General features: G+C 45.9%; 2 protein-coding genes across 2 annotated transcripts in view; one reads left to right on the top strand and one right to left on the bottom strand.

Moving 5' to 3' along the window:
- Positions 1-25658, top strand: part of LOC124310477 (uncharacterized) — a 151784-nt gene that overhangs the window by 7490 nt on the left and 118636 nt on the right. The window contains exon 2 of the mRNA XM_046774473.1: positions 6677-6806. The gene's annotated coding sequence lies outside the window, so the exon portion shown is untranslated. The remainder of the gene's footprint in view (positions 1-6676; positions 6807-25658) is intronic.
- Positions 1-25658, bottom strand: part of LOC124310475 (transcriptional activator cubitus interruptus-like) — a 58283-nt gene that overhangs the window by 5970 nt on the left and 26655 nt on the right. Inside the window, exons 2-7 of the mRNA XM_046774470.1 lie at positions 8354-8706; positions 7124-7213; positions 4195-4404; positions 2283-2599; positions 596-874; positions 139-303 (exon numbers count right to left, since the gene is read on the bottom strand). Of these exons, the coding sequence (XP_046630426.1) occupies positions 139-303; positions 596-874; positions 2283-2599; positions 4195-4404; positions 7124-7213; positions 8354-8706 (1414 nt within the window). The remainder of the gene's footprint in view (positions 1-138; positions 304-595; positions 875-2282; positions 2600-4194; positions 4405-7123; positions 7214-8353; positions 8707-25658) is intronic.

The following is a 25658-nucleotide window of genomic DNA, read 5'->3' as shown; positions in this document are numbered from 1 at the left end:
GCAAACAGGAATCAGCATAAGGGGTAGCTCGAAATAAGAAACTTTAAAACACGTATCGTCTACTTCAGTGAAGTGGGAAGCGTTTCACGAACCCCGAATCGAAATTAGTAATGACAGAAATGATAAAATACAACTTACGGTACATTTGTGGGGTTTTTCACCCGTATGCCGCCTCATATGAACGACCAACATGTACTGCGCCTTGAACGGTTTCTCTTCTCTCGAACAATCTTCCCAACCACATACAAAACTCTTTTTATTCGCATGGATGTGATCGTTGTTTATGTGCTTGACGAGATCATCCTAGAACCATCAATATGTAAAGAATAATTATACTGCTTGTCGAAACCTTCGATACAATCAAATAATCAGTTTTACGCAGATAGTGTTGACTGATCTACGTCATATATATACTTATTTCAGTTCAAATTTTACCGTTTCACTTCCATCCCATACCGTTTACCGGTATTTGTTTCATTCGTTTCATTACCAGGCTTCGTTCTCTACTCAACAGGACTCTGTCCTAGATCATAACAATACGTGTAACCTATTCATTTCTGCAATCGTTCATGCATTAAGGCATTCAAAAATTTACCTGCGTTGGAAATTCGAGACCGCATCCTCTCCAGTGGCAGTTGGTCTCTATGAAGTCCCCGGGTTCGTCCCTCAGGTCCTCGCTTGGGCTGAGTCCCTGGGGATGGGTTGGCGGGGCGGTCGTTGTCGTCGTCATGGCTGTCGTCGTGCTCGCCGCGGTCGTGACCGGTTCCCTTTTTACTTTGGTCGAGGCTCTTCTGGACGAGGTGTCAGCCTCGGCGGCTATCGATCGGCCCGGTCCTTCCGCCGAGGTCCTTCGGCACGCCGTGTCCGTCGTTCGCTGTTGAACGTCATAACAAAATCAGGGTGAGGGGGGTAATTGGGATCCGTGTAAGTCATCAACGTTGGAGGATTTTGCACGGTAGCGCTGGTTCTACGCCATTCGCCACTCTCTCTCGTTTCTTCAATTATCGCGTATCACGGCTGAAGGGCGCAACGATTCAATCCAACGGTCTCCACCCGTCGTAAACCGGTCAACAATCTCCCCTCTGCTCCCCGCTCCCGCCCCCGCTTGCCGTCACTCCTTTCCTCGACGGGACGCGCGCGTTCTCCCCGACTCGCCAGCTCCTCTCGACGATATATAAAGACGTTACTCTGGCTACCGTATAGGATGTGTAGGTATTGACGACGTAATACCTGTTCCATCATGTGCAGTACAGGGTCTGGCTGATGTGATGCTTACACGGGGTGTCGGTTAAACATCGCGCGATTGTTTCCCATTATTTACACTGTGGGAGATGGAGATGCGCCTTGACTGCATATCGAGAGACCGGTGATTGAAGCTTGAGTAAGTACCGGGAAAATAAAGATGTAGAAGAAGAGTGAGGAGACTATAGGTGAATGATGGACGAGAAGTGGTGGTCCCTGCAAATGACCGTCGCGGAAATCGATGTTGGCCAAGTGAATACCGCTTGTAAATAAAATAAATCGCTCGGGATAATAATAACGCTCGGGAGATTGGGTGTAAGCCCAGGAGAGTACCTACCAGTTGAGAAAAAAATAGAACTAGAAAAGGCAAGGAAAATTGTCGATGACATTGTGGGTGGGAGAAAAAGAAAAACGACGGAAGTTTGCGTCGCGTTATTTATAGTCCCATTGAATCGATGACAGACCACCGTGTACAAATATCGGTGCATGTATTGTTGCGCGTCGTTTCCTCTTCGTTGTAAATTGGTACCACGCAGAAGAGTAGAGGGGAAAGATGACGTGAAGAAGAAGAAAAAGAAGATACAGACGTCGAGAGGAGCGTCTAACAGTCGTTGCACGTACCGTGGTTTCTATATTGAGCAAGTTTCTATATAACGCTACGATTAGTAGATACTAATTTAATCGATGGCTTAATTCATCGTGTGCCGTTTCAGCAATGGTCTCTCGTAAAATTGATTTACGTTGGTCGTAAAAATGAGGTGTATGTAGATCCATTGTTTTCAGTCGTAAGCGATTAAAAATCAAATAATACCATTTTTACAATCAACTAGTCACGGCCATTCCCATGTCTAGTACCACTTCTAGCCGCATTTTGTTTCTATAATAATCCTACAAATATCATCACATATCACCGCGATATCTTCAGATTTTTCGTCTGTACGTTTTGTAATTGGTTTAAAGTACAAGTTTCCCGATTCGTGTATCGAATTCGTAAGCCACTATATCGTAATGCATGTCTATAATCTTCCTGTCTTACTTACCTCAGTCTTTGGAGGCGGTAGGCTTCCATGGGTTCCAACTGCGGCTACCATGCCAGTTGTGTGCGGAGGTACGGAGAATAGTTGGGCATGCGGTGGACCGAGGGCGGCATGTGAGTGGGTGTGAGAATGAGGGTGGTGATGATGGCCCGGATGGTGTGCGGGGTGAGGGGGGTGCGGTGGTGGTTGAAGGTGGGACGAGGGGTGGTGGCCGTGGGGGAGGAGGGCTGCTGCAACGGCGGCACTTCGTAAAAGGTGGGTCTGAAGTTGTTGAAGATGCGGTGCCATCCCCGGGTGCATTCCAAGCGCCGGACTCATGGCTGTATGGACAATTAACGAGGATTAGTAGACGAATAAGTGAATGGACGTACAGGAGAGAAGAGAGAGAGGCATGTTCTCCACCGGTCGCGTTCAGCCTGCGCCGGTGTAAATTGGCTCTGCCCGTTGCGGGGCATGACGACTGGTAATCGGGACCGTGTTGACAGTCGGATCGCGTAGCGATGCGGTGTGCTTCCGGCACGTAGCTAAGCCAGCATTTCAATAAGCAGGAGGAGCTGGGAGTAGAAGCCCGTCAGCAGCAACAGCAGCAACGGCAGCACGATTGCATTTCAGGCAAGTCTAGCTTTCTGGCTCTTGTGAAACGCATCGTGAGCTCTGCTGCGATTTCCGTACAGCTCGGCTCTTACCCGTCTCATCACCGTTTTACCTGCGACGTTATTTGTTATTCCATACTCCTCCATTCACAGACGCGCATATGCTATGCGCGAGACGGCAGCAGCTAGGCGACCGACGCCACAATGAGGAACGACCGCCGGTTCCAATGGATGGACGGACGGATGGATGGATGGGACACACGCGGCATGGATTTACTTGCACCTAAGAAACTATTTAGAGGAACGAACGTCCTCGTCTCTGGTTCTCCTCGATGGTACCGCGGCGCTAATTGTTACGACTAGATTACCCGCGACTAATATGGTTATCTTATGCCCAACGCGCGTGAGTCGACTCTAAAGACCTTCCTTCCCCATCGATGACTATAACGCGTGCAAAAGGTCCCGGACACATCGTGTATCGTTGCCCTACCGCCGTTCGGTACTTCGACTTTATTCGGTACCAACGTTAAGATTCGCACTATGTGCATGGAGATGTGTGACAGATACTTCGAAGTTTTTTTCAATTCATAATTTGGGGGGAATCGCTTGCTTTTCTTTTGGTTATGCATGGATTTCACTGCTACATATTTATTTCAGTACAAGGTTCGATTAGTCGATCGGTTTACCGACATATACTTACCTGTTAATGAATTCTGGATACAAATTTGCAGTTAGGTTTCTTTTGCTTACGGCAGATACGTGTCTTTTTAGTAAAGGGAAAGAGAAGTCGGGTAATTTCCAGACTTGGCTGAATGGTGTCTTCATTGTCAACTCGTGTTGTAAAAACTAGGAGAAAAACTTGACCTATGATCTACGCCGTGTTGTGTCGTTTGGACGAGGTTATTCAATTTTTGTCAGTTATATTTACAACTTTCATTGTTTAATTTAACTAATTTATCACGTTGCACATCATTAATAATACGCCGTAGTGATTGAACCGACAAATTTACATCTCGAATTATAAAAGACTCTTATAATCATAAATCACATCCGTTCTCTCTCTCTCTCTCTCGCGCTCTCTCTCTATCTCTCTCCTTTATATTTTCAATTGCACCTATACTAAAATTCGTGACACGTCTTACGATTATTGGCGTTTAAATAGTTAAAGTATTAGCTAACACATGTGCGAATGGCAATGACTGTGATATTCCACTCCATTCATTACTTGGCTCGGTCTCTGTTCATCGCGTTTAACTTCGTTTGGCCTTGGTGTGAGTAGAAAATGTGTGCAAGGACGTTGAAGAAGGGAACGCAAAGCTCACCTGCGGAAAGATGGCCGTAGCTTCCGCTCGCACTGCTACTTCTCGAGCCGTTTACGATGGATGCCAGGCTGTTGGGGCTGAATCGTATCATGCTGTCGATGTCGAATCTATCCGAGTACGGTGAGCTGCTCAGGGCGCGTTTTCTGCTCGCCCTGATCGCCGACGCTGATGCTGATGCTGAGGCTCTTGGACTGCCTAGTCTCGAAGAGGCTGAAACAGTGAAGCGGCGAAAATACAAAATTTTAATTTCTCAACATCCAGGGTATCTAGCGTGAGTGACCTATCAAATTCCCTGACATTTCCCGACATTCCAGACGAAAATAGACATTCTTCTAGGACTCATTTCAACCTTACTTTATTTACAAATTTCCTTTTTTTTAAATGTAAATTAGTTAAAAATTATACGTCAGATGTCTCCAGTGTAAGTTAAAATCGTCCAATTTTTCTCTCATTATAATTTTGCTAAAATACAATTACCAAATATATCAATAAACGCGACAATTTTAAGAAATTAATCGAAGATTAGGATTAGTCATTCTTTCGAATCGTGACGGTAGAAACATCAACCTGAGAGTATTAACGGTTTTTCGTACTTGTTTGTATTTTTCATAAATTTCACACAGTACTAAGCATCAATTTATCAATTCTTAAAATTCCTTTAAAAACCATATTTTTCATCCTTTGTCCCCCTTTCCCATTAACCCCTCCAATCTTCTTACGAAGACTAATTTTCTACAATTCAAAGAATCGTAGAGTAGTGAGGAAGAAAGTAAGAAATTCCAAGACCCACGCCCGAATTCCCCGAAATCTCCCGGCTTTTTCAGACGCATGCAAATTCCCTGACAACTCCAGATTTTCCAGATTTTTCCGACAGCTAAACACCCCGACATCTTCATTGTTCACCCCTAATTTTCTCTGTTACCGCAAGAAAGACTGTCTTGAAAGTAACATGGTTAGATTACAGTAATACAACGCCAGCGTATTAGTATATAACAACAAAAAACGTCTAATATTGGACAATTTGTTGAGGACGTTGCGCGTTAACCGCGACCGCAGCTGAGGCAGCTGCCCCTAACTCGATAAGTAGCCGCGAGCGGGTTGCGGCGTGGTAACGCAAACCACTTTCGCCGATTATCGTACACTAGCTGTGGCCGCGGTGGTTTCGACACTTAGTTGTCGCTCGTTGAGGTCGGGAAGGCGATATCCGACACCCCCAGGGTTTCCAGACGGTTGCCCGCCGGTGTATAGGGTTACGGTAACGCGTCGTTCCTTGGACTCGGGGCCCGTTGCCCGGGCACGAGGAGCCAAGGCTCGCCTCGGTACCCCGAATGGGGTCTGAAGGCCGGACGCAGCGCGTTATCGGGCGATATATCGCGCGAGTAATGACTCTTAACGAGTATACGAACAGGGGCTGCTCGTCCGCGACCCGCTGACCCCTTGCCCCGACACGTTGAACGTACCGGTCTTAAAGGCTTCTCGGGAGTCCGGGTCCCCAGGGGTACCCGGACTCTTCGCGAGACCTACGAGCTCCCTGGGATTGAGACATGTAAATTGGTCCAATCGGTACGCTCGATCGACCCGAGTACCACCACCGCATTCTCTTCACCGTGAACGTTCCCTCCCGAAGCGTTAACGAGCTTCCCGATTCTCCTAACGAGCAGCAGCCCATTCTTCTTCTTCTTCTTTGTTGTGTACATCGTCGTCTCGCGCTCTTACCATCCAACTTTACTTTGCCACTGTCTGATCATGTTGCAACGTTATACCTTTGGTGTGTCTATTCTCTCTAAATTTGAAACGGTTGCGAGTATACCTATACTACTGGGAACAGTCTGTGAGCAGTCATCGAACTACGCGTGCACGTGACAACATCACGCTTTTCCAGTTACGTACTTTGTGTGAAACTGGAAATCAGTCAACAGTCAGATACTCGTTAACATGTAGAGAGCACGGTTGAATCGAGATATTTGATCCAAGTGTAGCGTGGTCAGATTATGACGGATTTTAATATCGACAAATATCACTTTAGTTTAATATGATGTTGGCGATTTTCTTGATTCTTACGTTATAGGTTTGCAAATATACATCACGACGGTTTATATTGTGTGTCTCTTTCACAATTCAACGCAATTGTATCCTCGATTTATATGAAACGTAGGTGTTGAACGTAATGTGCCTTTTTCAACTGCTGTCACGACCCATTCAGTGTTGATTTTATTTTTTCGTTACATTAGAAAGTTATTTCAACCAATTAAATCAATCATAATATCATCTATCACAGTTTCAATGAAGTTAGCACCGATGAATTCGTAAGTAATTTCTTCAAAGGCTCTCGTAATATTCTTATGTGGCGATTATTTATAAGAGAATGTGCCAAGCGTACCGTTAACTTCATTGTAAAAATTGTACACTATGGTGATGCACGGGAATGAAAAATGATTTTTCAAAAACCGTGAAATGATTCCGTCACTTACTCTGTTTTCAGGCGAACCTACTGTTTGAGGAAAGAAAAGATGAATGATGAAAATACCGGTCATTGTCCACTCCGTCTCCTCTCAATCAACGCGGTGCTACGGGATCGTCGATGAGTAGAAGATCGGGTACGGAGTACAGAGGTAAGGAGAAGTATCTCATATGGCTTTTCAATCGAAAAAGTGTCGACTAAAAAGCAGCAACTAGTGGTTCAACAAGTCACCAGAATGGCGCTCATACGCAAAAAGGGAAACAATCTGATTGGCGCTTAGCAATCAGAGTTCAATCAGGTTCGACCTGATTGGTGCTTTGTGGAACTTTAGCTGCATCAACGCCATTTTAATTTCCCTCTAGTCCTCCTTACCTCTATCCTCCATAAGATCGGGGTTCGGTGTCGGGTTGCCCCGGAGGGAGAGGTCAGGCTTGATTGTTAATTGGTCGAAAATCTTGGTGGACTTACCATCGATAGAGAAGGGAAATTCTGACGAGGCGAGGGTGCTCGCGGGGCCGGCAGCGTGCAGGAGGTACTCCGGTCCTAAACCACCCAGCCCTGAAATCAAACGTAAACGTAATGTCAGCTAGAAGTATTGACAAGAGTCAATTGCTCATTTCGTGCCGCGTATTCCTCGTACCCGCGGAACGTACGCTCGGCTTGGAAGGAAGGCCGTGTCCCATGATTGGGAGCGCGGAACGGACGCACGCGCTGCGTTGAACGATACTTCCTGCGGATATGCGGGCGTTGATGAGCTCGAGAGAAGAGGATGGCTCAGGACCTGCACTTGAGAATCTTAAAACCCTCCACTCTTCGGCCTGATCCTATTCCTCCTCGTTCAGCGGCCCCACAACTCGATATGGTGTCCAATTTTTTTTACCGAGAATGGTGGACTTTGTCTTGATTAGCGGCAGTGGTTTCGGTCTCAATAACCGTGCGGAATGCTGCGGGATCGAGTATGCCGCATGAGCATAAAAACGCAAACCAGACACTGCCAGACATCCGAAATATGTAAGTTTTCGTTTTACGAGAAGCGGAAATGGGGTGGAATACATTTTGTTGGGCTTGGAGACGCGGACGCGGACAGTCCGTGTCCCGGGATAATTTGTATACGAATGTAAATCACGCGATTTTTAATAACTAGCGAAACTTGATGCTCATTGCGTATGCGCCTAGTGTTCTACCAATGACAATGAACCGTACAAACGTTATGGACTGTTTACGAAACGTTAACTATGAAATGATGAGGATGAGGTGGGGAATTGATTACACGCACAAGATGCAGTGGAGATTTATAAGCCTTAGGAATTTGAGTCTGAGACTTTTTCCGATCTCGCGCGCTATGTTTATTATTGGCGTTTCTTTGAAGTGAAAAAAGTAGTTGGCGCCTATTACGGGGAGAAACGGGATTCCCAATACGGGGCAACAGCATTTCCCACAACTCCACGTTTTAAACGTCTCCAGACTTGGGCGAGTTTCAATAGCAATGCTCGCGGCATAGGTATTTGAGTTTCTGAAAATTCCTCAACGCGTGGCTCGTGTGTTATACCTGCAGTTGAATACAGGTGTGCTCAAAGCAGTTTCTTTCATTTCCACTTGAGGAATCTCGACTTCTGCACGGTATAAAATAAATTCCGTAATTACTACGTGGCTTCGAGGTATACGTGTACAATTAAATTGCTCTTAATCTATACCTACCGTGTAATGAGGCGTTGGGGCTGTGCGTGGAGGCCTGGAGCTGATGGTAGAGGTGGTCCATGTAGTTGAGCCGATACGCGGGGTGGAGAGTGTGCTCCGAGAGGGGGTGGCTTCTGCGGAGGAAGTCGGTACCGGAACTCGCGTTCCCACCGCCGCCGGCGTCTCCGCCTCCACCTTCACCTCCTCGCCCCTCGGCGTTACCACCTTCGTCTCCGTTCCCGCTTCCGCTCTGTTCTCCTCTCAGACCGGAACCACTTCCACCTACGTTACCGCCGTTCGCGTTACCGCTACCACCGTTGTTTCCCACTGGACTACCGGTTCCACCGATCGTCGTTGCTCCTCCACTCGACAATCTGTAAAAATAATAAAATCTTGAGCTTAATTGGTCTTATTCGCAACATCCTACCTGTTCTAGGTATACCAAATATGTAGATTAGGAAACTTTTTCGAAGCGAAAATGCGACGGATCAACGTGTAGTATTCAGTGAAGATCAGTGTACTTATAAATAATCGATAGAAAAAATTGTCCAAGTTTGAGAAACGTTTTGTGCAGGTAAACTTGTTCGTTGAACGCTGTGCAATTATTACAGGGTAACTTGATATGGATGTCTACACATAAATATAGAAGTGATAAACGGCACGCGCGGGTCGAGGAGAAGATGATAAAAGATGAAGTAAAAAACGAAAGGTGGAAAGAGTGAGAGAAAATGAAAGACTCGAGCCACCACATTACCGGCAATAAACTATCCTAAATTCGTCAACGATGAGGAGGGGGGAACAAGAAAGCTGCTGCTATCTGGTGCGGGTGCAGTACTTTGACGTTTGAGCGATGGGTGCCGGGCGTCATGGTTGGCGCTCTGGCAAATGGCGCGTGTCTCTGCCGTCTCGACGTCGCATTTCTTTCGTTGTATGGCTCGCGAGGAGGAGGTTGTGCGACGCTCGTTCGATATCGTTTTGTTCCTAACTCTTTGACTGAGCTCTTGCTGCATGCCACTCTGGCAGAAGCAGTCGAAGCGCCAACTCGTGCGTCGGGACACGACGGGAAACAAGCTTGCTGCACAAAGGCGGGCGCGCCAAGCTTCGTTCGTCGTTCTCAGCTCGACGACTTTATTGGAATTAACATATATGCGCGGAGTCTTTCGGTCACGTTGTAATCCGATGATTCGGGACTTGAGACCCATCGTGGATATCTCAATGACTCTCCGAACGAATGAATGATTTTATTCGCTCCATAACTCTTGCGTCTGGATAGGTTTATGTGTATGATGTATACTACATGTATTTTAAACTCTCTAGGCTGTGGAATTCACGCCCTATACATTATCCTCGCTTCGTCGATCGCCCGGTTGTTTTGTTTTATTGCATACTTACTCGCGGTTAGAGTGGAAGAACAAATGATGACAGGTATGATATTTGATTTTACAGTATAGGGCATATTCATTGGTAGTAGTATGAGTAATTTTTGGTCAGACTTGCATCAATGATCAATCAGTTTGCTGGACAATTAAAACCAATTCGAATCTTGTTTATCAAATTTCTTTTTGCTCTATTACAATTCCACGAAAAATTGAAGGTGATAGAATTCTTTCGATTCACGTATAGTTTATAATAAAGTGTTGATTCGGAATACAGAGTGTATTTGTATACGGGCATCTATTATACCCAAACAGTTCCTATATCCCGATAGCTATAGTATTACAGTAATAGTATACGGAAACAAAGACAGAGAAAAAACAGGTTTTGAAACGTTTACAAGTTCGATCGATTATTAAAATGGAAAAAAAAAAAATGAAAAAAGACATTTTCTCTTCATCGATCTTACAGACGTATCTTTGAAATTTGATAACCGTGTCTCGGAATGCTTAACGGTATGTCTGGTGGTACTGCAGCGGGGGATATATTGTAATTCGTTATAACGTGTATACACGGGAGAGGCGCCAGGACGACGTGCACGCGCCGATGTGTGCACACGCGTATCTGAGTAGCGGGGGGTAGTTGCATGTGTGGTTGCACGTAGTTATACGTGGGGCAAAGAAGAGGCGTCGGTGGGTTTTGGGATAGCGTGGCGAAAGGGGGAGGGGGATTGGAAAACGGAAAACGGAAGACAGAGAGAGAGAGAGAAAAGGGGGGAAGAGCCTTGTTTGAATTCGGATTATATCGTTTGATTTGACTAGTGGTATGTTTAACCCGCGTCGTCGTTGTATAAATATTAGTCGGGGTCTCTCGGCAAGTTTGCCAAGTAAAGATAACTCGGGCGTTTTGTTTGTCTTTGCTCAGAGTCCACAAATCTCCGTTTCTCCTTCCTCTGCGCGCCCTGCTCTTTCCCACCTTCTTCTTCCTCTCGTCTATGTACGCGTTATACGTATGTACCATACATCCGCGAGTCCACCGTTGCTGCAGTGTTAATAGCTCACTAAACGCCCGTGCCGCTGCTCCCGCATCAGCATCAGCATCAAGCATCAGCATCAGCAGTAGTAGACCTCTTAACCGCACGCGAGGAAATATCTCCTCGTGTATATAGGTATACACGTAAGTATATCGGAAACAACGATTTATCCCGTATTAATATTATCCTACCCCGGGGTTCACGTCTTTCCGTAATTGCCCGTCTTGCGCCGCGCACCGACTTCTGACGAGGACGATTCCGCCGTTCCTTCGGGAATACGCAATTACATCCTCGGGCCGAAGTTAAGACGTGTCATGAGAACGGTACGAGAGAAGATGGAAGAGGCGGTGGGGGAGGAGTAGAAGGAGGAGGAGGGGTGAGTGAAGTGAGGAACGAGAGCAGGAGAGGAGAGGGGGACTTAATTACAACGAAAACATCGTCAACTGGTAGTCGTTTTTTTACCTCCTCCCCCTTTTCTTTGAATCCTTTTTTTCACCTAGGACAGTCCGATTCTATTTCGAGTACCAGACGCCGGGGGCCTTGCAGCTCTCGTTGTAAATCCGTCCCTCAGACGCCTTCATGACCACCGCATTATATCGGTCCTTGTTCGTCAACGGGCGAACAAGAGTGAGTGAGAGAGAGAGGATGGGATAGGATAGGATAGGATAGGATAGGATAGTGGGGATAAGAGTGAGCGAGAGAGATCGGGAGAGACAGATGGAAATAAGGCGCGAGACGCCGCGGACGCGCGAGAGATAAAAGCAGGTCGTTAACTCTTACCGCGCCGCGCGGGGACCGGAAGCAACCCTCCTCCCTCGATAGCATGAATTTTTCTGACGTTTTACCGCGGGCCCACCGTCGCCGAGGATCCACAGGCCTGGGGCGACGCATGGCTGCCATGTCGGCCCGTTTGTGTACATCAGAGTTTCCTCAACCGCGTACGGATATATGGAATCGATATAGGTATGGAGGATTTTGTGTATAATCGTGATAATATATCGGCGACGACTAATCGAGAGGAGGCGGATGCTGGCGCGCCATGTGAAGTCAAGCTGCACGAGGAAAGGAGGAACCGTACCTTCGTACAACTGCTCTACGAAGAATAGTCATACCGCACCCTGACGCTTCGTCGCCGGGTTTCAGGTTGTGATATTTATTGCTCTGTGGTACCGAATGCGACTATACCGAAAAGAAGAGAAGAGCAGAGAAGATGAGAGAAGAGGAGAGAAACGAAACGGCGGAGGGATACCATATGGCGGACACGTTGCCGACTCGTCGACGGGATCGCTGCGACGACGATGACGACTGCACGGTACAGGGATGAGGATGAGGAGGAGTATAAGGAGACATGCCGCGATGCACCGAGAATCATCGGCCAGCATCTAAGGTACCGTCTATGCCTTACTGCCGCAGTTTCTGGAGACTCGGAAAATCGCCGACGACAAGGATGAAAGGGAGGATGCACACTCGGTCTCGTCTAACCGTAGAACGAACGAACGAGCTGACTTGCTGACTTGCTGGCTGGCTGGCGGGTCAATAGTTGAGTCGTATAACGCGTTATATTTAGCAGGAGACTAGGAGCAGATCGAGACACCCCGACTGCAGACGGCATTGCCGGTATGGAAATGGGCATGCATATTTCTGTTTTACACTTTCTTGCCTGCCACGCGTTTCCGCCAGAACCTCAACACGCTCTTCTTCTTCTTCTACTTCTTCTTCCACATTTTTTTTCTTCATCGGACCCCGGCGCTACGTGTACGACCCTTTTACTAATTTACTTCATCCTCGGTGATGCTGCATGCCCGTATGGTATACACCATAACCTTCGTGCCGTCGGTGATCTTAATGATTCACGAGCTAACTCGCTAACCCCCGTTTCATCCTATCTTAATCTTTTCGGGCGCCGCCTGCTGCAACGCGAGGGGAACTAGGTATGCTGCTGGCAGATATTATGACAGTTGTGACAAGTGTCGGGAATTATATGTCTATTATTACACCGTTAGCTGGGAACGCTATATTATTCAAGTACTCGTTTCACAAACTGCAGGGAAACTTGGCGAGGAGTAGAGTAATCCTTTAAACCAACGTGCCTTTTCTTAACTTGATGGATTTCACTTTGTGGTTTTCACGAGGATGATGAATCGCAAATTATTGTGCTGTTGAAATTTTTATCAACTCAGCGGTTCGACTTATATTTACGCGGTAGGCACCTACCTGCGACGCATGTAATCTTTCCGTTATTCATGCACCTGTCGAAGGCATGCGGACAAGGTCAGAGTGAGAGCCGTTGCAGCACAAGGTAGAAGGAAGATATTATAAAGGTAGACAAACAGATTGATGGGTATAATAATAAGAAGCTACAGGTGTATAGCTATTTCCCGTACCCGCTGGATGGCTTTGAGTGATGATACCTGTAGAGTAGGTATCCACCTATCCACGCACGAAAGGTGTGAAGTAACGTAGAAACGTCGTGTCACAAAGTTCGTGAAGGGAGAAATAAAGTCGCGATGGCGTTCTCTTGGCTTGCAGTAGGTACGAAACGAAACGTGCAGCAGCAGTAGCAGTTTGTAGCATGTGTGACTCGGAACGGGAATCAGGGGGAAGGTAATGGAGTCATTTGCACGCCCGATCGGTCACCGGATCCCCATTAGCATGCAATCCGCTAATGCAGTTCAAGGCGCGCCTCCTTAAAACCCGGCCTAGGTATCGAGCGCGCATACCTGCTTGTCTGACGACCACCGCGGCTCCTCTCCTCTCCAGGCGATCATCACCATCACCGGCATGTTGAAGTCCTTGGCCCTTGGGTACCAGAGGACTCCAGCACCCTTAGCTCGACACTCTGATCGGCGGATTTCACTTCCAATAATATCGATGATTCCGGTCGGCCAAGTTCGCGCGAGTGTTTTTTCTTTTATCTCTCTTACTACAGCCGCGGCGTCGTTTCGGTCTCGAGGCCAGAAGCCAGGAGTCAAACGAGCCGGGTACCAAGCATACGAATCGCTGGATTATACTCGGGAAACTTAGAGCAGGGGAAATCGCGGCGACGAGTGGCGGCGACGTTTGCCAATCCACATTGGGAGAATTGCATTGCAAGCCTTCTTCAGGTACAACGCGAATTGGTAGACGCCCTGGGTGTTCGCTGGATAATAACGATGTTTATTTGCTCTCGTAAATCCGTCGACGCAAATCCTGATCCCACCACCGCAACGGCATTATTCTTCTTATGGACGGCCGACTCTTGACCATGCTCCAACACTCGCTGAGAGGGTCTCGAACCGACGCCCCAAGTAATCTCACAACCAATTTCGCGTCCATCCTCGTCCCTTTTAATGTCTTCATCGCTCCGTCTGCGCCAACCGCAGACTCCTTCTCTTCCGATCCTTTGCCCACCGCGCACACTCGACCGACTTGCTGCAGGGCCCTCTTAGTCGTATTTCATTCGGTCCCGAAATCTCGCTCTCGGCTTCGTATTCTATCCACGAACGAATTCTCACCGCTTCCAATCTCGTATCTGCAATTCTTCACCGCAGGGTGGTACCCATAAAATTTCGGTCGTCACTCTGAGTAACAGATTGCACGGGGGAAACATCTCGCACATCGCGATTACGGGGAACATCGAGGAGACGTGTTAGGTCTTCCGGTACTGTAAAGGCTGCATAAGAGAGTGATTACCGCGAAATCTCTGCTCGATGGTTAATCGGGACGCGTGATCTCACGTCGAGGCCCTCCGTTCTATGGAACGGACTCTCTCTGGGTACGTGTTATAAAAAAGGACTACCCACCGACCCGATCTGGGCACTGCGACGACCGAGAGCCGAGAAAACTGGTCCACCACCTCCTCCTTCGCCTCCTATCACCCTCGCGTTCGTTCGTTCTTTCCTTTGTCGCGCGGGGCGGACCAGCGGTAAGTCCTCTTCACGTGGTGGAGGCAGGGAACGTGGCGGTGCGGAGGGAGAGGATAAGAGAGGAGGATGTCGCCTCGTGACCGGCAGCGAACTACGAGCTGGAACCCTCATGGTCTCTCGCGTTTTATATAGGTAAGCGCTTGTAAGTTCACACTCGGTCGTTCGTTCCTTCGTTCCCTCTCTTCTTATTCTTATTCTCATTTCATCCAGCTTCCAGCCCCCGGCTCTCGTCGAGTCGTCGTACGTTAGCCGGTCACCGGCTAACTAAACTCGAGAACCAGGAACGCTGTCACTACCTCATTCTCCATGTAACGTGTTCACGATTATCATGTCCCCCTTCCATCTTTCTTTTTTTTTTTCTTTTTTGCTCAATTTGAAAGGACGAGAATGAAGACGTTGGACGATGAATTGAATTTCAACGCATCCCACCGCTGTCACAAATTCTTGCCAAACTCTTTTTCATGCGTCTTGCTCTACGTTTGGCCGGTTTTGCGAGTCAGATGTGATATTTCTTGCGCAGGGTATTTGGTTGTAACGACAACACTCTTGCGTGCAAGAGAAACCACATCGAATCCTGAATATCTCGATACCTCGCCGTTGTAGCGCCTCCCTAGTTCTCTCCTTCTTTCTACCCGTGGTAGAATCTTGTATCTTCACCGTCTTCGAGGCTTTATTTTTCCCGTCTCTCTTTCTCACGCGGCCTGAAATAACACGGTGGTATTGGGGTGAGCGCGACCTGCGCCGATGCACCGTGGTAGTAAGGTAACTTAATATTCCGGGCAATAAATAAGGGAATGCGGCCCTGCCTTTCCCCGTACACCCGAACCTCCCCTTGTCCCTGCTATTCCCCTTGCCTCCTCTCTCACCATTACCATCACCAATCCTCGTTCGGGCTCGAAGACACCCACGCCACCGGCGTCCGCTTGGGCAGCTTAACGACTCACCAAGATGCGCGCTTCTTCGTCGTATTTGTGTGCATCATTTTCTGTATATACTTATACTCATCCATGTGGGATTCGTGGAGAGAAATATTTGAAAGTAGTGCAACGTATTTTTAATATCGATACTTTTCGGTAAAGTAGTGCCAAGGATCTTTATGGGGTATGCATCGATGGTTTTGATTCATTCGTTAACGGACTGATTACGGATATTAGTCCTGAGAGATATTCAATCACGAACGTACAAGGCTGTGTAGGTATATCGGTTACTTCGTGGCTAGTTGAAATTATTCAGGATCGTATTCAAGGCTGAGAAAAATCAACAATTGATCAAATTCTTCTAAATCGGACGAAACATTCAAGACATTCTTAGTGAGACATCTCAATTATTATATATGTGCAATATTAGTTGAACATTTTTATAGTAACGCGCAATTGTTATCTGCAAATTTTGTGTATTAGGAATTCTAATTAATTATTCACCGTATTTCAATGCGAAACAAGTGATTGAGTGTGAAACGATCGACTTTTCAGTTGGCAGGGACGATAATACGAGGCATCGGAAAACTGGGGATTCAGTATTAGCGTATAAAAACTTGGTAAAAAGTGCGACGAATATCATATAACAAGGTAATCGATATACATTGAGAGCTTACATAGCATGTCTTATACTTCTTAATATTCCGACTCTAAAACCGTTACACCACATAAATAAAATCGTTAAATTTCTCGCGGTCAATCAAGCCGAAATTTATGTAATATGTTACGCTTCAGTGGGGGCGGTCATAAAATCTGGATGTCAGGCAAACTTTTGCCTGTTGGGGTCGAGGAATATGGGAAAAAAGCCCACAAAAATACTCGATCACATGGGCCTGAAAAATTGGCATAACTTAAGTGAATCTGGATGTTTGTCAGAAAAACGATTATACGTTGAGAAAAATATTCCTCAAAACACCTGTTAAACGTGATTCTGTATTTCTACGAAACGATTCAAGTTCATCCGGTTATAAGGAGTTGATGACGACGTTCGCGGAGTGCAGTAAAAAATTTTAACGAATTGAATAGAGTTTTACGGATTTTACGAAATGATTTCATACAGTACGGTGGCAAGAAATTTTCGTTATACTCGTAATAACGGTTGTCAGGCAATGCAAATTTTTGATTTCAGTCGATTTTATTTTAATATTTGTTTGCTTGAACAAGTTTGAATAAGCAGCTTGATGATAGCTGGTTGGGTCCAGCTGAAAAGACGCAAAATTTGTAATGAAGAATTTTGTAAGTGTCAATTAATAACCTTCCCCGACGAACTTCATCCTCAAACTTCTATAGGCACTGTTATATCTCGAATAAATCTCTTAATGCCAGCAAAACTGTGGGATGATCGGAATAATTTATTTACTGATTAGCAAAGGTGTAAACAATACGCTTCTTCGATCATAATGAAACGAAGTTATTTTACAAATTTTCCTGAAAGAATAAAGATGTTCGTGTAAAGATTTAACCTTTACCTTGTCACATGGGGTATATCTTGTAACCTAGAAAGCACGCGTCTTTCTCCCAAATAAGTAATTCAGACGCCTCGAAGGACATGCATGAATTTTTTCAGAATATTTGGAGCACTTAAAAAGAAGCGAAAGACCCCACGTGACAGCCAACGTATACTGAAAACCATGTGACAGGATAAGGGCACCCCTTATCGTGAGAGATTGAATCCCGTTCGTCCCACGATTCCGCGCAGCTTGCACCTGTAAAAGAAGACTTTTACTCATGGGTAAAACGATCGCGAAAAGGAGCACGTGGATCCGGCCGTCTGTAACAAGAGGATACTACAGGTGGGCATGATATAAGAAAACTCTCTCGTCGCGGCTGAACTGGTATTCGGTGCGTGGCTCGTCGGTCTCAGTTCCCAGTTCCAGGTTCCCGTACCCTAAGTCCCGAGTCCCGGAGTCCCGGGCCCCGGCTAGTAGACAAGGAGAACGTGGCCGCAGCGGCACGGCGTCTCTATCAGGCCCCATAAATAATTCGGTGGGTACGCTACCACCGCGCCCGGCGTTCCCCGTTCCCCGTTCCCCGTTTCCCGTATCGTATCGTCGCGGTCCCGGGGCACCGCGTTTCTGGTCCCTGCTAGGCGGCTGCACCCCGCGGGCTGCGAGAGCACCGAGTGTAGGAGGACCGGTTAGGCCGCCTCCGTCTCTCTCTATCTTTACCTCTCTATGTATCTCACTCTTTTCACGGTCGGGGTGGGTCTCCCCCTACCCTCCTCACCCTCTCTCCGCCGGTCGCCGCTCATCCCGGGCCCCGGTCCGGGGCCCGGCGCATGCCGGAGGCCTGCAGGACGACCCGGCAACGACGAAACAAGGACGCCCTTCCTTACCCACGCCTCAATTAAGACCCCAACTCTCGCGGGCGAGGCCCGCGCCCATGGGGCCCCGATAATTATCGCTTGCTCGCTTGCGCGTCCTTTCCTTTATGCCTTCCTCCCTCCCTCCCTTCCTTTCTGATCCCCCCCCCCCTTCCCTCACCCTTTTACTACCTCCACACCCATACACGTGCCCCAAGTGTAACCTCGAATTAAGTAAACAAATAATCGCCCTAGCTACACTTATGTTATATACACGCGTTGTAGGTACCTGTATGTATGCGTGTGTGTTACACTGTACATACGTATACTAAGTTACCTACTATATGTGTATATGTGTAACGTGTAAGTATATGTTAAACGGGGAATGGTAAATGCAGGGGCCCCCGTTTCAACTCCCGCAGCCTTGTTAGCACTGCTAATTGCATCGCGTCCTTGCTCTTCTGCTCGCCTGTATAACCTCGTCGTCGTCACCCGCGCTGCTTCCTCCTTATTTTACTCCGCCTTAGTCAGCCTCCCATGCATCGAGTTTTGAACAGCAGCGAATGGAACTATCAACACTTTCATTCCGGTAAATGATTGAGACGTCTTTTACCGATCCTCCCACCCTACCTATCTTAACCCCGCATCGCTTTATCTTCACCCCGTGAATCGTGAAAAGTGTTAACGAAACGGGTTTGATGTTATATGAATTCACGTCTTAATCTCAGGCATCAGTTAGGATGAGCTTGTAAAGTATTAGCTTTTTATTGGTTTTCGATATATTTTATATATCCTAAAAATAACTCTTTTTTCACTCTCGTAAGACTGAATGAGGTAAAGCTTATGCCTAATAATCTCATAATATACTATAATGTTTTACGTATTGTACATATATAGAGATTGGTGATCACCAGTCACGTTTGCTCAATTATCATCCGGCGTACTCTCTGTCTATACTCGTACGTCCTTCTCTCATTCTCTCCGTCCCTCTCATCTGAAGCTTTACGGCCCTTCCGCTGTCCCAGGTTGCTTGCTTCCTTTCTCTCTCTCTCTCTCTCTCTCTCTGTGTTATAGTCCTCGGCGAGCTCAGCGGTTCCCAGAAGAATTCCCCACTGCTCCAACTCTCAACCGGCCAAGTCGATTGAACGCCTTAATTGAGAAACATTCGGGAGCTCGCTGCTTTTGTACGCCAACTTATGCAGACCCCCATAATATACAGGGTGTTCCGTTTTGGTATTAAGGAGCAAGACGAATATTTTGCCTTGTTGGTACTCGACGTTGCGTATCTTCGATGTTCTAACGTAAATCTTGGTGACATAGCCATAGGTAAGAGATGGCTCACAGCGTAGTTCGATACAGTAAAGTGCACAAGCAGCTATACCGTGCGCCATCTTTCATATTTATGGCCGCCTCACCCGGAATTACCCTAAAGAATTTCAAATGACCCGGCTTGAATGATTTCGAAATCTCAGGAAAAAATCTGTACGTTTGGCAGTAGTTTTTGGAAAATGGTCACTTCAATTATATCCATAAAATTCTAATGGTCTAAAGAATTCAGAACAGGTGTATAATGATAAAATACAAATAGTAATTGAACGGTGAAAATGGTTAAAACATTTTTAACGACCCAAATTTTCGAGGGTATAATTCAAATTTTCTCATTCCCTATAAAGTGTAGTTTCGTCTAAGATCCGACAATACTGGGCTCGTCGACGACATCCGGCAGTGGATGCTGAAGGTTGAAGGTATTAGTCGACGATCGACGTGTCTCTCTAATATACCTGGATATTTTCGCCGGTGAGACGGTTAACTCAGGATATTGCACTCCTCGCAACTGTGTCACGAAAGTCGTCTAGAAATATATAGCGTAGGAGTCTGTGTTTCCCTTCGGGTTCGACCGAAATATTCATCTCTCCTCATTTCATCTCGGACATGAGACGAGAGAGCTTGGAGTATATAAAGGCGGGCGCGGCGTGAACGTGGGGTCGTTACCGGCGAAAGAAAAATAATACCGTTCGACGAGAGTGACGAGAGCTTGCACAGTGCTTCGAGAAGGCGGCGGCGGCGGCGGCGGCGGCGGTGGTGGCGGCAGGGGGCAAAAACTCACATCCTGCGTGACAGCAGCCGGCGAGGCATGATATTTCGAAAGCCTCCTCGACGTCGACGATTGAAATAAAGAAACGCGCGCGGTTTCGAACCGACCAACCGACCGGATAACGTCGCCGATCCGCGCCTGTGCAATGGAGGTATATATACATATACATATATATATATATATAATATATATATATTTATATGCATATATGTATGGATATGTATATGTAGTTACAGAGCCTATAATTGTCCAGACCTATTAACGTCCGTCTCGTCGACGATACGACACACCCGACGCTTTTATTTTCCCACTTCACCCTTTCGATCGATCTACCGATTTTACCCCCCGATCGTCTTTGTCCCGCATCCACGCCTCCTCCTCGGAGTTCGACCCCTCGAGTCGCATTGTTTCATCCTGCAAACCCTCAACCCTTTTTCGTTCCCGGAAAGTTGTTCGGTCAAACGACGCGTCGCGACGGGCGGGCGTCAAATTCGCTCGCGGCAAAAGGCTCGCCGATCCGTACTTGACGTATTTCGACAGGATCATTGAATCGCCGCGGGACTCGTAATTGCATTTGTCCAATTCGTGTACTGTGTTCCCGCAGACGGTTCAACGATTATATCTTTCACGCGTGCTTCTATGTTCGTATTAATACGTACGCGACGCTCGATATTATTATTGTACCGGTATAGGCATGAAGCAGGGCGTGTGCCTCTGACTTTCTGTTAAATACAAAGTGCTCGCTCGAGCGCTCATCGCGAACAATCCTAATCTCTTGTTTGAATAAAACAATCCTTAACTTGTACCGGAAACAATCAACCGCGTTCCAACTAGCATTGTTTGACAAATTTAACGTACCGTGATTCAGTGATTCAGTGATTGAGAAATCTAAATAAAACGTCTTTGTTTACCCTGCATTTATTATAATGCATCATACGCATGCGGATTATCGTTGTATCGTATATATGTGGTACGTCATTCGTTGATTTATTGCATCTGCGTTTTAATTCTCCGACAGATTTTGCGCTCTTCCTCGACGCCGTAAGAAATTTCCTTATACTGTTATACGCGAGAGCCGTATTGCTGAAATAATGTGAAGACAATTTTTGCCATTTCGTTTTATATACGGTCTGTGAAAAGCTCTGTATACCAGCAGTGTGGAACTTTTTTCTTTCGTTTGCATTCTGGCAGTTAGTGGAAAGGATTTATTACACCACGTACGAAAATTCAAAGTAGGCAGTAAAACTGTACTTATTCTTTATTGCTCGCAAGAATTTTGGCACACTTATAGATACACGGACTCTATATGTATATGTACACACATATATATATACATAAAACGATCGTTTCGACGAACTGGATGAAAATTTTAACGTACGAGTTATTTTTAATCTCTGTAGGTCTTTTATACGATCCATTGCACATCGTTATATGTATATGTATAATACAACAATACATATATATGTACATATTATGTCGTCTTCTTGCTGATCGATATCGGATTCTCGTTCACATCCACATAGTTAACACTAAAGTTTACACTTCACAATTCGGTGTCCAATATATCTTTTTTAACAACCAAATGAATACATCATTACAATTTTAAAATTATTTTTTTCAAATACATTTAGAAATATTACTCCATTTTATGAAGGAAGTTCATCGCCCGTGAAACACGTGCGGTTTGATAATTCAGTCGATTCGAACGAAAACTTCAATGGAATAGAGGCATGCCAGAATATGTCGTCAACCAATTAGTCGTAGAATGTTAATTCAATTAATTAATTTATTAAAAAAAATAATAATTATCAAGAAATAGTGACAAGATTATTAAAAAAAATTACAGCAAGTGCTTACAGTGATTATCATAAAATCAGTGCAAAAATTGGAAACTCGAACACCAACTTGTTCTTATTAAAACTAATCCACGAGTTTTTTTAAAATATTTTTCAGAATATTTTTTTTTTAGTCTGACTCAACGGTTGTATATGATTTAAATAACCGTACTCGAGTTCAAAGAATCGGACTAATTATTTTGCAACAGCAAAATCCAGCCTAATTAGAGGAAGCCAATAGAATACACAATTCTTTGTCCTTCTGCGTTGTGCGTGTACTTATTTCAGTATCGTAAAAATTAAGGAGTGCATTGAGATCTTTGAAAAGCTTCAGCTTCAGCTACAGGGTTTAAGATTTGTTAAAAAAAATAATGCATTAAGTTACCGCAAAGTAAGTGAACAAAAATTCGTATATTCATTATTGCGTTTATGTATAATAATACGTATTCACTACTACAGTGCAGACTTTATATCCCATAAAGTATAACGAAAGACGTTATACTCGAAAGCAATTATTCCGTAAATGATTGTGAGATTGCCTTTGGTTGTCGATATTAACCGTCTTGAAGTCCGGTAATTTCGCCCGCTTTTTCATCCCTTCTATGAATGAAATAAAAATTTTATGCATCGGTATATTCATTTCCACTTTTTCTCCAATCGATGCATTCTGTAGGGCTCAGAGTACCCCTTGGGCTGATGGGCCGGTCGAAGGAGAAGAAGAAAAAGAAGAAGAGGGAGGAGAAAAAGGAAGGGGGTGAGGGTGGATGAGGTGAGCGAACCGTGTAATCACGGGGATCCTAGTTTAGTAAAGATAATTGCCGGTTGTCGAGAAAGAGAGGCCCCGGATTATGCTGGATGCATAACGTAGATCCTCTCGTGGTGGCGCACACGCGCTACGCCGTGTACCAGAGAGATGTACAAGCTTCGCCTCGCCTCGCCTCGCGTAGCGGCATCTCTGCAGCAACGTACCCAAGGATATGCTCTTCTCGAACGATCAAAGGAAGAAGGGGCTGAGAATTCGAGCTGCCGCTGCCGCTGTCTCGGTAGGAAATTAAGAGATCCAGCCCGGTAATTTCTTAATCATATTTCATACACGGATCCGTATCAACCGCTTCGATCTCTCGGCTCTCAATTAGCTGACTTATGCCCTCGGCCCTCCCTAAAAGGTGCAGCCTCTCGGCGCAATATCATATTCTCTGTATGCGCGCGTGTGTGTGTGTGGGAGTGTGTTATACGCGTAGGTTTTGTAATCCGGATTTCGCGATATCTAGTTCCGTTTCGTCCGACGCTCCAATCCTGAGACGCGCGTCCTAGGTGTACGGATGATATATATAGATATATATGTATGGCGGAGCGCTCCACCGGTCGCAAAACCGAGTCTCTTACAGATCGACGTTGGTTAGTCGTTCTGCACCGGTCGTCGAGAGCGTGCAGCCAGAGGCCGGGGGGTTTAACAACCAGTAATTGTTCGAACGTCCCTCCGTCCGTCGGTCCATCGGTCCCAACTCCATTCGTTCGTTCGTTCTTTCGTTCGTCCGCCCCGTAAAATTTAGCCGAGAGCAAACAGCGCGCAGTTAGGCCGCGGTTAGGACCCACCCTTTCTTGTTGTTGTTGTTGTTGTTGTTGATATTTCTTACGTTGTTATACTTGTAGAGAAATTCGCTGATGCTGATGCTGCTGTGACGGATACAGCAAGTGCAACGCGGCGGCAGAGGTAGATACATGAGAAACGAGGCTTATTGCATTATGGAATTTATTTGTTTGCCCTCCGAAGGTGGTGATCTTTGAGACGAGACGCGATGGGATGGGAGGGGAAACTTCAGCAGCTCGTGTGAATCCTCTTATACTTACATACCTACATACAGGTATATACCCATCTCACCGCCTACCGCTATGCGTCATTATCGGACAACGAACGCAATGAAACGAGAGAACTGGTTCTCTCTTTCACGTTACGTACTCGCTCGTTCCTTCGTTCCTTCCTTCGTTCTTTGGCTCGCTCGCTCGTTGAGGCTCCCTCGCTCCTCTTCTTTCCCCTACCTGTGTGTGTATGTATACATACATATATATATATATATATGTGTGTATATGGGGAATTGCCAACCCGTGGTCTTCTCCCTCTTTCACTCCTCTCCGGCTCTCCTTATATACCTTCTCACTGCCTTTTCTACATGCTTGCCTGTTTGCCTGCCCCCGCCGTGTCACCGCAACAGGCGTTTAAATAAGAACGCGTACCGCCGCCGCCTTCGTCGCCTCCGACGCCTTCGAAGCCACCGCTCGCGATCAAACCCGACGCGCCTTGAACATTCCTTAACCTCGGCGATCCTTTGCCGATTTCAAATACCAGTGAGTGCTGCGGTATCCGCGATCCGACTTGGTGGAGTTTAAAACAAATTATGACAGACGGTTAATCCTAATCTGGTTAGCTATCAATGTTTTGTCTGTATATTATGCAATGACAACAAGGAGAAAAATTAATTTTATTTCAATTATGCGGCAACGAATAATCAACCGTATAATTTGACAGTAATATTTTTCGGGGTACGTGAAACTAAATTTCCGATCAACAATCGTTGACAATTCATTATCAGCCGGGGGTGATTGGCTTAGATTTCCGTGTTGCAGTTGATCTAGTTATTCAACTACCAACGTAATCAAATCAACGATGGACTGACGTAGAAGTTTTACAAAAACGGAAAGATAATTTGCGAATTTCCACCATGACATGCTACGTTACGTTTAAGATGGCGCTTATTCGATCTTTCACTTCTTCTAAAAAAGTTGCAAATCATTTTTTCCCGAAACACTAACATTATATAGATATAGAATCAGCGATAAATGCGGTTGTCCATCTCACCATATTTGACACGTAGCATAAGCTTTTCTTATGAGTAAAAATGACATAGAAAGTCGTTCGACTCGTGATTTCTAATCATTCAAATGGGTTGTCAGAAGTCTGTTTGGGTTGAAAGAAAATTCTCTCGATAGTTGAGCGCCATCTTAGACATAACGTAGAATGCTCATCTTTGAAGAAAATCTTCCTTTCAATCCAAACAAATTTTTCAGAGGGTGCAACGATGGAAATTCGCAAATTATTTCTTCGCGCGACACCCTAATATACACATATACACGTACATTATCTGAATTTGTCGTTACCCATGTATCACGTTCCGTCCACACACTTCCTCATTTGCATTCGTGCATGTTGTGATTCATATTCGACACCGCTCGTCGTAAGATAGGCGTTGAAGGGAAAAAAAAAAAAAAAATAGAAAAATGACGGTAAAAGAAACACAGATAAAAGTTGACTTTGATTAGTAAGTGTACCTGCGGTACCTGCCTATACATATATATCGTGTATACAGGTATAATTTAATAAAACGCGATAGCCGAAGCCGATTCTCCTCCGCAGGAGTGCGAGGAGGTATTGTACTTGGCACCACGGCGGCTAGATCTCGACGTTAATAAGCTCACGATTTACAACCGTCTATGTATAATGCACACGAGTGCAAGTGATCCGTGCATGCGTGCGTGCATGCGCGTTTGTATATTGGATAAGAGCCGCGTGCGGCGAGAGCAATAAACGCGTTACATGCTTTGGGGTTACGCAAGTACCTGTACACAACATCTCTGTTAATCTGTCTATACGCTAGGTATACCTGAGATTTACACCGCGCTCCGACACACATGAAATCTCTTGATCCATTGAAATCGACCGACGCGCTCACTCCTACGGATCGTGAATCAAAACGATGGGTATCGCTTACTCTCGGAAGTATTGTACCGATATAACCAGTATACATAC

The sequence above is a fragment of the Neodiprion virginianus genome, chromosome 1, assembly GCF_021901495.1.
Source record: "Neodiprion virginianus isolate iyNeoVirg1 chromosome 1, iyNeoVirg1.1, whole genome shotgun sequence".
Classification (NCBI taxonomy): Eukaryota; Metazoa; Arthropoda; class Insecta; order Hymenoptera; family Diprionidae; genus Neodiprion; species Neodiprion virginianus.
Note: the sequence above shows the minus strand (reverse complement) of the source record. Positions and strands in the feature narration are given on the sequence as shown.